Source organism: Rhinolophus hipposideros (genome assembly GCF_964194185.1).
Source record: "Rhinolophus hipposideros genome assembly, chromosome: 11".
Taxonomy (NCBI): Eukaryota; Metazoa; Chordata; class Mammalia; order Chiroptera; family Rhinolophidae; genus Rhinolophus; species Rhinolophus hipposideros.
Window position 1 is genome coordinate 55,997,892 of NC_138057.1, and position 16,586 is coordinate 56,014,477.

At 37.6% G+C, this 16,586-nt stretch overlaps 1 protein-coding gene across 1 annotated transcript in view; it reads right to left on the bottom strand.

The window, feature by feature from the left end:
• Positions 1 to 211: 211 nt before the first annotated feature.
• The window catches only part of ERP44 (endoplasmic reticulum protein 44), a 63,416-nt gene continuing 47,041 nt past the window's right edge, over positions 212 to 16,586 (bottom strand). Inside the window, exons 10-12 of the mRNA XM_081067521.1 lie at positions 15,911 to 16,052; positions 5,737 to 5,839; positions 212 to 3,780 (exon numbers count right to left, since the gene is read on the bottom strand). Coding sequence (XP_080923647.1) covers positions 3,679 to 3,780; positions 5,737 to 5,839; positions 15,911 to 16,052 — 347 coding nt within the window. The 3' untranslated portion in view covers positions 212 to 3,678. The remainder of the gene's footprint in view (positions 3,781 to 5,736; positions 5,840 to 15,910; positions 16,053 to 16,586) is intronic.

Below are 16,586 nucleotides of genomic sequence, written 5' to 3' on the forward strand. Positions count from 1 at the left end.
CTGACACTTCACCTGAAAGCTAGCTTTGCATTATCAGCTCATGGATTCATATAGCTTCTTATTCCAATTCAAGTGCAATTAAATGACCTAAAAAACTTTAAACCGGAAAAGCTTGTGACTCCAGTCATATGTATTGAGTAAAAATCTTCACAGTATGGCATTATTTATGACAAACTGAATTAGTAAAAAGTCTCAAATATAGAAATATTTTATAAATATAGTTTTATTACTTGGAAATACATACAAAAATTCAAACAGCTAAAAAACAGTTGCCAAGCAGAGGTCCTACCCAACCTGTTTTAATAAACACATAAAACAGTTATAATCAACATAAAACAACTTAACTCCTGAAACAACTTATTGTCCTCAGGGTCTTTAAATACTGGCCTTAAAAATTGATTTTGTTTTACTCTTTACAACCCATCTAAATCTTTCCCCCAAATATAGACTACTAACATTTCAGTTGGGTTCATATTTTCATTTGGAAAAATAGGTAGCTATTTCCTATAATTATTTTGAAGTCTTCTGTCATTCTTCATGGTTTCTCAGATTCCCAACAGATGCAAACACAGAAAGCATTTGCAACTTCCAGCTCTCTAGAATACTGAAGTTTGGGTCTAAGAGCCCTGAAATTACTAAAAGGAGTAAGATTTTTACTTCTCATTTTTGCAGTTTTGTCAGTCATTTTATTTTTGTCCAGCCAGACTACATCTCCTTGAGAAAAAATAAAAGTTCAGTTTTTCAGCTTTTCCTGATTATTAATCCATTATACTCCTTTTCCATTCTTTTTGGTTTTTTAAATGCCTTCTTGGCAATTTGAGTGTTTTCTGCAAATTTAAGTTCATTCTGAGCTTTAACATTTCAAACAGTTATATATTTCAATCTTCTTTTTGGCCTTTTCCATGCGTTTTTCCTTCTTTTGTACGAGTTTTTGACCACTTGACTTCATCAAAGAGCTCTTGTGCCCACTAAATGTTCAGAAGTTCATCTAAAGAAAGTTTTCATCCTGTTATGGCCTCCCTCACTACTGGAACAATGTTTGAAAAACTGGAAAGGGTGGCGGGTTGACAAGCAGAAGGGCCCGCTTCTCACTTTGGTTTTGCACTCAACTGTGTTCTTCAGTCTAGTCTTTCATCCCCTTCTCTTCACAGCTGAGGAGCCTGATGCCGAGTAGACTGGAAGACTTCCTTCCACCTGGAATAGTCTCTGACTCATGGTTCAGAGGGAAAAAGTCTAATTTGTGAGTTCTAGATTTCTGGAAGTTGTCTTTACACATCCAGCTGGTGGCAAAGCCCTATGGATTGACATCTTTGCCACGTCTCGTATCTGTTTTCTCTATCTCTGCTGTCATTGTCTTAGTTCTGGCTGTTCTCTCTCCTCTGCTGGACTCATTCTATTATACCCAGACCTGCTGCGATCGTCTTCTTTCTCAAACTTAAATACGAACACACTTTTCTGCTTAAAACCTGTTTATGGACCTCTGCTGCCTACAACATACAGTACAAACCCCTTAGCTTGGTGTACAAGGCCCTGCAGAATCGGCTCTCATTTCCCTAGCCACAGGCCACTTCCCCACGCTCCACACAATTGCTCTATGACAAGAACTTATTTTCTGTCATGCATTTTGCTGTTTTACATTTACGCTTGTTAATGACTTTTTATAAAATTGGGCAGATTCCTGATGAGTGCCGAGTCCTTCAGGGGTACAAAAATTACCCAAGGTCATTTTGCATCTCATTCATTCAATAAACATTTGATGACGACTCTAAAATTGCTAGAAACTGGACATACAGACATAAGATTCAGTATCCTTACCCTCTATGGCTTCAGTCGAGAGACAACACTTATAGTGGCACTAAGTTCCAACATGCATGAATGCTAAATAATGCATCTCAAACCCACTCACTGTTGTAACAGCCACTCACTCGTCTTAGATCACACGGAACATGTGCTCCTTGAGCCCTTTCTCATATTAACTGCTCTCAAGCCAGCACTTCGCAACCCAGTACTTGCGTCTTATCTTTTATTATTCTGGAAAGACAATTACAGGGTTACAAATTTATTCCAGTTAATTGCATGTGCTGCTTTTGGTTTTGTGTACTATCTTGTTGAATGTTTGTGAATTTTCATTCTGGCCACCTCAGATTTGGTCCTGAAGACATCTCTGATTTCAAAGTTACTGACTACAAGCAATGAAGATCCAACCTTTAGGCAACTCTGTCCTGCCGTTCTAGTTAATTTGGTGAAATATACTAAACATGCCCCTTATCACATTAACAAATTTATTATTCTAAATCAAATGATGGATAAGTCATGCATAACTAAGACTTCTAGGCTGATTTTTAAAAAGAACAATCATTAAATATCCATTATAAATATTCACTTTATTTTGAAAGAATTGGAAGATGTTACATATATTACATACTACATATAATGGCACATGTCAGCCTTTTAAGCTTAAAAATAATCTTTCCCCAAACTGGGATCGACAGACTCCAAATATAAAATGACTCTTGGCCTATAGCACCAACCCAGGCCCAGAGGAAAGCCAATTTTGAACGTGTCTGTCCTCTGGCATTGGGCTTCCTGATAGGATACCGAGGTTTTTGTTCCCTCTGGTTTTTGTTCCCTGGCAGTATTGAGGCCTGGTACAGGGACCCATTTGACTGTACCCTGCAGGCCTGAGAAATCAGAGAATCTGGAGGGGGCAGGGTCCTCTGACAATTTCACAATGGAAAAGAAATTAAAAACCTACGTGCCTACTGTTTTTGATTTTGATCTATACAACTATAACAAGATTACAAGATAGAAAGAGCTTAGAATTATTGAAATACCATTTGTCTGCTGTTTTTTCTCTTTGGAAATGGAAGTGTCACGATAGGAGGAGCCTTAAAAGCCATCTAGTTCAGCACTGGTAACCTGCTCCACGAGTAATTTCCTCTCCCAGGTTTAGGTATAATTCAGAGCTTTAAATGCCATCCATATGCCACTTTGTTAGAAAAACACATAGCAATTTAATAACGCCTTTCATTTTCTTTTTCTTAATTCATAAGGACAGTTCCTGCCAAATGTTCTGGCTTATGGCTCTCCTCCACTTCATAGTATTTTTAAGTTATACATTAAGAATCCAAAAAACACCCCTATGGAATTTTCATAAGCAATATCCAACCAGTCAGTAAAACACAGCACACAGTGTGAAAATTTTAATTTATTCCCCTCCCAAGTATCCAGAATATGTACCCCCTTAGCTTTGAGAAACGTGATAATGAAAATACCAACAGAATTGATCATATGTAAAGAGCAAAAAGGAAAGCACACAGTACACAGGAAAAACCCCTAAGTCCGCCTAACCTAATCGTAGTGCAAGTTAATGGGATGCTTCTGGCAATGTCACCTTTCACTTGATTCATACAAATTTTACAGGACAGACTGAAAGCAAAGAGAGGCCTCTGATTTTTGTGTTGGTTTTTTTAAACCCTAGCCGATTTTTTAAAAAGAGGCTGTATTAAATGACAATGCATTTTGAGTCAGGGGAGGAAAAAAAATTAAAAACCCGGAACTTCTTTCAGTTTATTCAAAATAAAAATACACATAGAATTATGAAAATATAGGTTTACTATTTCCACCACGTAAGTTGATGCTGCTGTTTGAAAGGCTTTCAAATTGTTTTTCAAGTTTTTAAAGCTCATCTCGATCCCTCAATAAAGTGTACCTATATTCGCTGGGTGCTAGTTTCTGGAAGGAGCTCTCAGGTGGACTGCTTGCTACATCTTGGACTTCCTACAAGAGAGAATAAAACATTTTTATATCAACATATTTTATGGAGTTATAACGTTTTAATAAGAGTATTAGATGAATGGTAGTTGCCCTGTAATTATTTGCTTAATCATCAATAAAAGATAGCTACTATGTGCCAAAGACAAGAGTTCACATTTGAAATCTTGCTTTCCGCATTTCATATGCCCTTCCTCAGATTCTCCAGGGCAGGGCTGCCACCGAGCTATTAACTGTGAGCCCACTGACAGTTCCTGAGGTGTAGTGGAAGGAAACAAAGCACCCGACACCTGGGTGTTTTCCTAGAATATTCTGTAGAGGCAGCACAACCCTTGATAATAAGTCGACCCAAACCCTTCCCTCTTACAAATGACTGCTAAGAGAATTAAAGGCATCTTACTCTGCAGCTGGAATTCTTATGTAACAATTACCTGGATGCCTTATGTCAAAACTTAATTGACATAAGGAAGAAAATAAACACTTCAATACTGCAAGAAATTATTTTCTGCAGTTATTTTACTTGTGTACAAATAGCAGACAAAAATACATGGTGGAACTGTAAGAGTGACTTCCAAGAATTCCAAAGAAAAGGCAGTGTAGTCTATCCTTTTTCTTTGCACTGTAAGCTCTTCAAGGGCAAACACGATTGTCGTTGTTTCAACATCCCCTGTAGTTTACACAGGCGCATAGTGCATATATTATATCATACACATAATGGCACATTCCCATTATAATGAAAAATAAGTGTCTACAAACTTCCTATACAACTTTATCATGTTCCATTTCCCCCAATGCATATTTTTGTTTTTTTGTTGAGATATAGATTTGGTTTAATTTAGCTGAAATAATATTACTCTGAAACAACCGTATGTAGTACCATTTAGTACACAAGATGAGTAAGTAAAATACAAGGAGTTCAACTGTCTAATGGAGAAGTTGAGACAAATCAGGATAAGACAATAATGGTAAGCTACATCTTTCCCTAATCTGGTAAAATACTATGCAGGCCCACTTTTCTGAAGAAAATAATCACCTGTGAATTACTGCCAACAAAAGGTTTGCCTGCTTCTATAGTTGCTTAACTATCAAAGAAAAATCTGACCTCAGATTTTAAGGGAAAAATGTGTCATCAGATTCCTAAAGGGAACTCTTGACTTTCAATTTGATTCAAAGTAAAGAAAAATTCACTTAATTTTTATTTTTCTTTTATATGTGGAGTTTCTTTGGGCAAAATAGTGGATTGAAGTTCTGGGCATATGAAATAAAAGAGAGTTTGGTATATATCATCTTCCCTCTCATAGTTGTAATAGACATCATATAAATCAATAATGTATCAAAATGCAAATTTAGGGGTGTTTAACAAAGCAGGAACATAGAAATTACTTGTAACAAGTTACATGGTAGAAATAGCAAAATTCTCAGGTTAAAAAATATATACATACAAAGCAAATACAAAATGTCAAGCATTCGAAATCTCAAATGGAAAGCTGCATGAAACCATAAGCTTTCAACATTATGAATACTGTACTGGTGAGGGCTCTTAGGATGGGTTAGCCAGAATACCAAATCGTCTTTTTCTTTATAGTGTGGTCAATCTCCGAGCTACAGAGGACCGTGTGAACAAGGAATGGAATCCACTGATTTCTTCACTGATCTACCTACTTCCATTTCCTACCTCCTATTTTATTTGAAGCCAATTGTATTTAACCCATAGTTAAGCCATATCCACAAAAGGCATACACAGACCAAAACCTATATTGTAACATTCTTGCAACTTTTCTGAAGGAATGAAATTTAAAAATTTTTAAAAGGAACATAATTTGCAGATTATCTAGAGTCTGTTCAGAATTTCTTTACAAAGACATTCAGGAGCAGAAACTCAAAACTGTGCAAGAGCTTTAGATCCTCTTCAAGACTAACTGAAAAAGGAAAAAAGTTCCCATTGGAAAAAAGGAGTCCTACCTGTCCTGGGGCTGTATCCGTTGGGTCAGGACCGTGATGGAATTCTCTGTGAAGTTTTCCAGAATGTAAGTCAATTACGAACTGCTTGAGTTTTCCAGGAATTCTGAAACCAAAGTCACATAAAAACTTAGCTTACACTGTTACTTCTATTTTACCAACTTCATAAAAAATTTTTATTTTATTTTTTTTAATTTTAACTGCAATACTATTTCAGGCCAGGTAACAAGTCGAACATTTTCACACAGTTGTAATCATGATATCTAGACACTCAGTTCTGTGTTCTAATTCTTGCATTTGTTTCATAGAAATTTTTCTATGCTTATCATTTTAACAGATGCATCAGAGTCAAGATGCTGTCCTAAAACTTACTTAACCATCCCTTATTGTTGGACATTTACATATTTTCCTTAATGTAAGTAACTAAAAAACCTGTTCTGCAAAATCACACTAAAAGTAACAGGGCTCAAGGGAAAAACAGTGCGAACCATTCAAAACTCTGTGGCATTGTAAGCAGAGTCCAAGGAAGTACCTAGAACAGAAACAGCACCATTTAGCCCCAACCAGGACTGGCGCCTGGGTCAGCCTTAACCTGGAGCTTCCGAGTCCTCTTTTGAGATGCAGGTCCTTAGGTCCTTGAGGGCAGAACCAATTCTATCAAAGAACTTAAGGCAGCAGATAGCTTTTTCATGTTTTCTCCTAAACACAACCTCTTCAACCACACGGGCAGCCTCACTGGATCGCTTACCACTGAAAAGCAAAAGCACCTCTCAAGGCCATGAAACTGTCTTTTTTTTTTTTTGAGGTCTTCATATACCACTAAGCCATCCTCTTTAATGGTGAAAAAGCTTTCTTTGATGGTTTCAAAACATTCTGAGGAAAACAGCATATGAACCAACACAAGTCATTTTATATTAACATCATTCCTCTAATTACTAATCAGGGTATAAGCAAATTTGCAGTACAGACATGCACTGTAGCAAAACAGACCATTATAAAGCTAAGCAGATTTATATACAGCAGGTCCTTGAATAACGTTTCATTACAATGTGAAAGGGGAAAAAAAAATCGATTCTCGGCCTTTTCTCTGCATATCTACACGGGTTTTCTCTGGGTACACCCATTTCCTCCCACATCCAAAAGATGTGCAGGTGAGGTGAATGGGTGTATCTAAATTGTCCCCCCCTGAGTGGTGTGGGTGTGGGCGGCCCTGTGATGGAAGGGCATCCTATCCAGGATTGGGTCTCACCCTTCACCCTGAGCTGCCAGGATAGGCTCTGGCCAACCATGACCCTGAATTGGAATAAGCAGGTTGGAAAATCATTATCTTGTTTTCATTAATCATTCTTATATGTATGTACAGCTCACATTTACTTCAATGCTTAATATTAGAAGTGTTCTGGGTCTTCATTTAGAAGTTTGGTGATGTTCTTGAGACCAGAAATATGCCATGAGAACTTTAAGTGTTTATATTCATTAGCCTGTGGTAAAACTGTATTCATTATATGTCGTTTTGCTTAAAGTTTCAGTTTCCAAGAACCTATTCAATGCCATTAAGTGAGGACCTACCTGTAACAGCCTTTTTTCTTTGTATTTGAGTTATAACCAACAAAGTATTGGGTTAAAGAATAAGAACTTTTAACAAAGTATGGGCAAATTATACCTACAAAACATCAATTTTTGCTGCTACTTGTCTACCTGTTTATTCTTTGAAGTCTTGCCAGCATCTTTATTATTAAAATTTGCTAACTTGATAAGTAAAAGACATCTGCATTTTAATTTCCATTTCCTCAGAAATTGAGCATTTTTCCATTGTTTTAATTTATATTTCTGCTCAGATAATTTGTCTTCTACTGAGTTTTGATGTTTTTAAATTTTATTATATATTTTAAAATAGAAACCCTTTGTTTTTCATATCTACTACAAGAATTAAAATCAAGGTTGACAAACACTTTCGTTCCGTTAGTAAAATTGACTGACTTTTTAAATCATTATTTTTTGGTAGCGAAGAATAGCTGGCTCGTGTTAATATTACCAGTTTTTCTTTTCATCCTCTCCTGAGGTCCTGCAAGTGCTGTTTCTTCCCTTCAATAACTCCCACTGAGATGTAGCAACCAATAACTTCACTGTACGCCCATTGTGGCTCCCCACTAGCTCCGATGCAACAGAGAACAGTGGGTGCCAAATGCACAGTTTCCAAATACACATGACTGTCAGGTAGCTGTATTGACAGAAAGCCTCTGAAAGGTTCTCTGGTGCTGAAGAAAATTCACAAGCACCAGAGGTAAACAATGAAAGGAGATCAATTCAAATTTAATCTGACATCATCTACTGTCACCCACAGCAAAGTGCGAAACTAGAACCAGTCAATTCAAAGAATTGCAAATAGTCTACAATGTTTAAGATAAAGCCCCGGTCAGTTTGTTATTTTATAAGGTCCAAAGATGATCGCAACCAACACAATGTGAAGCTTCTGCTCGTCCAGAAATAATTTATAGCGAAATCTTAAATGTAACAAATTCATAGATAACACTCAAACCACATTTTTCCCTAATGTGATTTTTTATCCCCTTGTCGACAGATGAGGAGAGAGGAGGAATTGTGAGCAAAAGGCGAGGACATGGGGGACAGGACAAACCCGACCTGAGGTGGCAGAGAAACAGATCACAAAAGAGGTTGTATCCAGCTGTGGCCAGAAACTATCATTATTAAGTAGCATTTGGTGAATCAACAATGTATTGTCAAGGAAACAGACAACATGGTAATCTAATGAGAAGGAAAATAAATGGAACTTTGCCATAATAAATTCGACTATTTTCACACTTTGGGTTATAATTTTTCTAATTAGAGCACCTAGGTGTTTCTCTCCCATCCTCCAAACACTGTTTGTTTACAATCTTTATTTTTAGATGATGCAAGATTTAGACATAGTGAAATGTACAAATGTTAAGTATATCATTAAACGAGCTTTGAGAAATGCATACATGGTGAGAAGTATTTTTATTATTTTAAAAAATGTACATACAAAATTCACTTTTTTAGGTTCAGTTTGAGTTTTAAAATATGTATGTAAGCATCTTGTTACCACCTCCAGAAATGATGTAGGGATACAGAACAATTCCTACACCCTTTTTTAAAGTCAGACCCTCCACCTACCCCTAACTCTTGCCAACCACTGATCTGTATTCTGTTTCTATAATTTGTCTTTTCCAGAATGTCATGTACATGGAATCATACAGTATGTAATCATGAGACTGGCTTCTTTTATTTAGCATTTGAGACTCATCCATCCTGTTGCATGTATCCAAATGTGTGTTCCTTTATTTATTGCTGAATAATATTCCATTAAGTGGATATACCACAATTAGTTTATCCACGCACCCACTGAAGAACATTAGGGTTCTTTCAAGATTTTGGGGATTCTGAACAATGCTACTACAAATCCTTGTGCATAGGTTTATGTGTGAACATAAGTTTATTTCTCTAGGAAAACTACTGGGTTAAAGGGAGGTATATGTTTAACTTTTTAAGAAACTTTCAAATTGTTTTCCAGAGTGGCTGTATAATTTTGCAATCCCACCAGTAATGTATGGGAGTTTTGGTTGCTCCATACCCTCAAGAACACCTGGTATTATCAGTATTTTAATTTAGCAATTCGCAAAGATGTAGAATGGGATCTCACTGTGGTTTTATTAGGTTGGTGCAAAATTAATTGAGGTTTAAAGGGTTAAAAATAGTTGAAAAAACTGGAATTACTTTTGCACCAATGTAATAATTTCCATTTCTCTAATGACTAGTGATGTTTGAGTACCTTGTCATGTTCTTATTTGCCATTCATATGTCTTCCTTACATTCTAATAGTATCTTTTGCAGAGCAATAGTTTTTAATTTGATGAAGGACAATTTATTATTTTTTTCTTTTACGGATGTTGCTTTTGGTGGTCTATCTAAGAACTCTGTATAACCCCAGGTCATGAAGAGTTTCTCCTAGGAGTACATTTACTTCTAAGTGTTTTGTAGTTTTACCTTTCACATTTTGGTCTAGAATCTGAGTTAAATTTATAGGAATTCTTTTTTTGGTAAGTGGATGTTCAGGTGGTTCAGTACCATTTGTTGAAAAGACTATCCTTCTTCATTGAATTGTCTTATCAGATAGTATGAGTCCTCCAAGTTTCTCTTTCAGTACTGTTTTGGTTATCCTAGTTTTACTTTTCCAAATAAATTTTAGAATCAGCTTGTCTATACAATAAATCTAGTGGAGATTTTGATGAGATTGCATTAAATCTATCAATCAATTTGGGGAGAATTGATAACAGTATTGAGTCTTCTAATCCAGGAATACAGTATATTGCTTCATTCATTTTGGTCATCTTTGATTTCTTTAGTAAGGGTTTTGTAGTTTACAGCAATAGACCTTGCACATATTTTGTTAAATTTATTCCTAGGTAGTTTCTTTCCCCCTTTATAAATGGTACTTTAACAGCTTGTTGGTTTCCAATTAGAAATAAAAGTGTATAGAAATAAAAGTGTTAAAAAGTTGAACTTGTATCTTGCTAAAATCACTTATTAGTTCTGGAAGCTTTTTCGTAAATTTGGGAATTTCTGCATACACAATTGTGATCTATAAAAAAGACAGTTTCTTTCCAGTCTGAACACCTTATTTTATTTATATTCTTGTCTTATTGTACTTGATAGGGCTTCCAGTATCATACTAAATAGAACTGGTGATAGTGGACATCTTTATCAAAAACAGTGAAATACTTAGGAATGAATTTAGCCAAGGAGGTAATATTTGTACACTGAAAACTATAAAACACTTATGAAAAAAGACACAGGTAATTGGAAAGATACCCTGTACTCATGGATTGGAAGAATGTTGTTAAAGTGTGCATACTACTGAAAGCAACCTACAGATTCAATACAATCTCTATCGAAATTCCAATGACACTTTTCACAGAAATAGAAAAAACAATCCTGAAATTCATATGGAACCACAAAGGACCCTGAAAGTCACAACAATCTTGAGCAGGAAGAACAAAAATGGAGGCATCACACTACCTGGTTTCAAAATATACTACAAAGCTATAGTATTCAAAACAGTATGGTACTAGCATAAAAATAGACATAGACAAATGGAACATAATAGACAGCCCAGAAGTAAATCCACATATTCTTAGTCAACTAATCTTCAACAAAGGTGCCAAGAATACACAACAGGGAAAGGATAGTCTTTTAAATAAACGATGCTGGGAAAACTGGACATCCATATACAAAAGAATGAAACTGCACCCTTATCCCACACCCTTATCCCACAAAAGCAACTTGAAATGGATTAAAGACTTAAATGTGAGACCTGAAACTGTGAAATTCCTAATTTTCAGTGATTCAGTGATTTGGGATAAATTACCTAGAGCCCAGAATTGGGGAGCTCATTAGCATTAGAGTAGCCTGTCCCGTTTTACTAGGAGTAAACTAAAACCTGTCCTGTTTTACCCCAGTCACTGGGGCTCCTGTGGCAGCAGAGAACTCTTCAGCAAACGTACAGGTGGCAGGGTGTTTGCTGGCCAGTTTTTTAGAAGGTAGGTTTCCCCTGAAAGTCCTTTCCCGGCCTTTATACCATATCCTGTTCTTTATTCTCTTCTTTCAGAGCCATAGAGCGTTTCCCAGGTGTTCTTAGATGCCGAAATTACTCCCCTGATTCTTTTCCTATCTCAACATAAACTCTACTCTTTTCCATCTATCAAGAAACCAATGTGGTCAAGCTATAGGAAAAAAATTAAGGATTCATAGATCTGTGATTTAGTTTCAGGTACTAGTAAGTACTCTCTCTTCAAACATCTTTCACTTTCACACTTACACTGCTTTCCATATGTATTGAAAACATAATTGCTTTTGGTATTAAATTATGAGCTTGGGCTTTGGATTTAGTATACTTTGACATGAATCCTAGCCCTGCCACTAATCAGCTCTATGGCCTTGCTGGTTATGTTGCCTCCCTAAGACTCAGTTCCTCTGAAAAGGAAGAGGCAAGCAGAACACTGGTGGTACCCCACCCCCAAGGCCTACCTCTGACACAGGAGGAGCCTGGACCATAAATCTGCTTTCCCTCTCCTTACAACAACCATACTTCCTCCATTTGACCCCAGAAATACTGAGTTACTAAGTCATAGTAATTATAGTAATTTATGGAAACTGCTTATCATTTAAGCTTTAATTGCCATGCAGCACAATATCAATTATGCAAGCCATTAAATGTGTCAGATTCACTTTGCTGCATGTTTTATTTGATTTTTAACACTAACATCTATTTACATAGGCTCAGTTTGTAGTTCATACAGCATGTGCCTCCTTACAATTAAAAAAATATTAGTGGGAACAGTGCCTACGAGGTGAAATCAGGTACCTATGAGAGAAATTAAAGAGGTAATTTGTTTCAAAGAGCTTCAAGTCACTTGTTATCTTCCTCCCAACTGACAGGACTTGTGGGGTGGGAGAGGAAGAGTTCCCACTTCCAGATTTCTTTGGAGAATCCTATTGGCTCAGTTTCTTTTTGCATGAGGGCATAAATAGAACGCTGCTGGCTGGTAAGATTAGCTTTTCTTGGGCCAGTAAAGTACAGCTGCAGAGCAGGGGGACTGGGTCACGTGATAAAGAACACTACCTGTCAGTCAGGGTTCTCGGACAGGCACCAAAATGGGATTAGAAGTGCTAGAGTCTGAAGTCAGTGAAATCTGACTTCTGAAATCTGAACTGGAGGAGAAAACTGAAGGTAGCCAAGATGGAATTCCTCACAGGTTTCCCTTGATGTGTAACAACATTCCAAGGACCAAAAGCCAAAGTTGGGCATATCGTTTGGTTGCCAATGAGTAAACCTAACCCTTTTGTGAGCATCCTGGTGACTTCCACTCATTGGAGACTTTATAAGTAGAGCTGTAAATTTCCAGTGAAAGGGAAGAGGTACATAAACCAGCCCAGATTTCTCCACTACTAGAGGTAGAGAAATGTGCTGACAACAGTTCATGGAAAGAACCCATGAGTAAGGTAGCACTGTGATTCCAAGCCCAGTCACTCTCCCGGGAAGCCCGTGCAGTGAGCCCCGCCACTAGAACAACTAGCACCTCTCTCTGTCCTAAGAAATTCGTCCTTTTAGCTTGAGCTTGCAGCCGCAGGAAGCAAGCCTATGAAGGAGCGACAGGAACAGGACACCCAACAGCGAAGTCGGACACTTCCATCTAGCCCCACCGTCAAAGCCCACAAACTTGCTAAGGGACTAAATGAGTCCCAATGTTTAAGTAAATGCCCGGACAGTCGGGAGATGTGGATCTCTAAGGTGCATTTCTGGGCACAGCTACCCTTCCTCACGTACCCCCACCTCCCCACTCACAGCACACGTTCTTGCTTCCTTAGCCATAGTTAAAACGAGACTCGGACAGGAAACTCCGCGGCCTTGGCTGCTGTCACTACCGCCAGTCCCTACACACACACACACACACTCTCCCCTTCTCTTCCTCACTAGAGAGGAAGGAGGGTACTTCCTTTCCTTTGCGTCTCATTCCCTCTGTGCTCCTATGGCTTTGCTTTATCAAGCAGCCTCTTTTTTCCCTATCTCTTCAATAACTCCTCACTCCATCTGATTTTGCACCACAAGAATTTAATCATTAATTTCTTGTACCCTCAAGGGGGAAAAAAAGAATAGCTAAAACTACTTCATCCTTTGTCTCTATTTTTCTTTCCCTTTAGAAGCTAGCTTCTTGCAAGAATTTTCACGTCAAATCTTCATTTCCTCACTAAATAGTCACTCTTCAACTCTTTGCAATACAGTTTTTTGTTTGTTTTTTAATTTTGGGTTTTGTTTTTCTTTGGTCAAATCTAACAGATGCTTCATCCTTTTCTTCTGCTGAGCATTCCCTCCTGATAGAAGTTCTCCTCCCTCGATTGCCATATTACTCTTTTCTGTTTTTTTTTTCCCCTTCTTTAATTCCTCCTTCTCCTCAGTCTTTTACACGTTTCTTCTTGTGAGTGCCCCTTAAATGTTGCTACTCTTCAGAGTTCCATTCTCATCCCCGTTCTAGGTCATCATCTGTTTCTATAACTTCAGCTATATCCTTATGTGTTCAAGACCTAGCCCCTATCTCAACTCACTGCTGAATCCCAGAGCCATGTAAACTTGCTACTGGACACTCCTCTCTGTAGCGTACAGACACCTCAAATTCAATATGCCAAGAAAGGGAATTCATTACATTTAGCACAAGGCTGCTCCTCTAGTGAGCTCCCCATTTCAGTTAATGACAACACAACCAAGTCAGGGGCCCAAGTCAGATTCCTGGCCATCACAGCCGGCGTCCCCTCCCCCATTTACTAAGCTACCGAGTTTTCCTATTCCACCTACAAAATGTCTCAAAAATCGTGCTGCTCTCTAGCTCTAGTGCTACTGTCAGAATTTACTTAGGTAATTCATTTATTCTAGAATCATCTACTGGTTATCTATCTTCAACCCTTTCCTGGGTTGCTGAACCGTCTCCACGATTCTGTTCGGACCCCCTCTAATCTAGTCTCCAGTTTGCATCTTGAAGTGATCTTTAAAAAACAATCCCCTCACGGAAATCCTTCAATGGCTCTTCCTAGTTTTCAAGATATCAAACTTCCTCAACACTGGACATGAGGGCATTCATGAGCCCTCATCCCTCTGCGGCCCCCTCCCGTCCACTCACATTCAGCCGGCAGTCTCTGTACTTATTGCTGCCACGGTGCCCTTTCTCCAAGCCCTGTCTGCTTCTCGCCTCCAGACATACTTCTGCAGAGCTTTAGGACATACCGCAAGCACCAACATCTCCTCAAAGAGGTCTCTCAGAGACCTCTTTGCTGAATTCTGTCAGAGCACTTACTACATCACAAAACAAGTGCCTGTTACCCTGCGTGTTTCCTTTCTCTACGTGGTTGTGAGTTCTCTGAGGGCAGGGACCTAATCTTAGCATACTTTAAACCATTCGTCTATATGCAGTGACTGTCAGAAGACCTGGGTGAATACTTAATGAGTTCGTAGCTAAATGGTATTCTTTTTTTTTTAAATTTATTTTTATTGGGGTGACAATTGTTAATGAAATTACATAATTTCAGGTATACAATTCTGTATTACATCATCTATAAATCCCATTGGGTGTTCACCACCCAGAGTCAGTTCTCCTTCCATCACCATATATATATAAATGGTATTCTTTTGAGTGCACAAAAAGTTAAAAACAACTTGTGTCTGTTAGTACTCTATGGGTTACAACACAACCATCAGCTCTCATTAATTTTCATAACAATGGCATTAGGAAGGTTGTAATGTCAACCACACTCTGAGTGTAAGGAACAAGAACAGACGTTGAAGGACTTGCTAGGGCAGGACTCAGCTCTAGGCTTCCTCTATGTTAGGACTGAACATCTACCAACCAACCACAGCTCTACTGAAATCGGACTTCAGGTCACCTTCTCACTGTGCAATGTCATCTTTGGACATAAAAAATAGTATTTAAATGAATTTGAGGGATAAAAAGGTCTAATTTGAATGAATACCAGTATTGCTTAAATTTTCACGTATGAAGAAACATCTCCATTTTTTACCACTGTATTTAACATCACAGAAATTGATAAAAATGTACAATCTGCGGTAGTCACAAGGTTTATATGTTTATTAATAGTATGAATAGATGAGGATAGCCAGAAAGCTTTCCTGTTCTTGCAGAGGTCTAGAGCCGCATGCCCTGAGAAATGCGCGGTCACGGCCATCTTCCGGGCCGTAAATGCCACTAACGTGCTTGCGATACCCAGTCACAATGAGCAGCGACAGAACCGAGTTCCTTTAAACTGACCTGGATTCTATTCTACTTACCTTGATGTGCTGACAAAGACCACACTCAATTCAGAACTAATTTCTCAAAGGCCAAACATTTTCTTTCAGAGATTAATTTCCAAGCATTAGGATCACCTAATGCGGGCATTTCTATAAGGATATATCATAATTCTCATAGTCAATTATATCACACTTTAGAGTAAAAAAACAAAACAAACTTTTTCCGTCCAAATAACAAAGTATTACTGTTTCAGTGTAAGATTTAAAATAGTCAAACACTTGTTTTCAGTTCATTTTTGAGACACATATTAGTAATTTAAGAAAACAAAAATGAATACTTACAATACCTCCTTGAAGTCTCCAAACACATACATATGCCTAAAACTGTCAATAGCTATGACAGGACAATCTGCTGGAGTTTTCTGTATGTGCAGAAGAGGATGTCGAAATTTATCACAGTCGGCATGTAAAAAATTTATTGTACCTTTAGAAGAAACAATTTGAAGAGGTAGATTAGAATCTTCTTGATTATATTCTCGTAAGATTGCAAATTCATAAAAAGTGGCATAACTAAAAAAGACCCCAACATTCTTTACAGTAATATAGATCACAAAAGCTAAAACCTAAATATCACAACACTTAAAAGAGGTAGGATTTTAGTTCGTAGAGCAGAGAGTACACTCTTCTTAGAAATTATATCAACTCAACTTGAATTCAAATGCTGTAGTGGATTTCTCTTTTTCTTAAATGGGCACTCCGCTCTGTAGATTACCCAGGTCTGGGGAGCAAGTTCCTGAAACTGACATAGGAACTATTCTCAAGGGACCACCTTCATGTCATCAAGGGTGTTCTTCCAGTTCCTACTGGTTGATTTTTAATGTAATTTAACTCCGAAAATATTTATTAAGTGACTAATATGGGTAAGGCTCTATACAATGACTTCAGTTTATTAAGTTTGACTTTCTTCTCTAACTACAAAGGGAAAGTTGGTGATATCTTAAATTGTTTTTTGATGCTT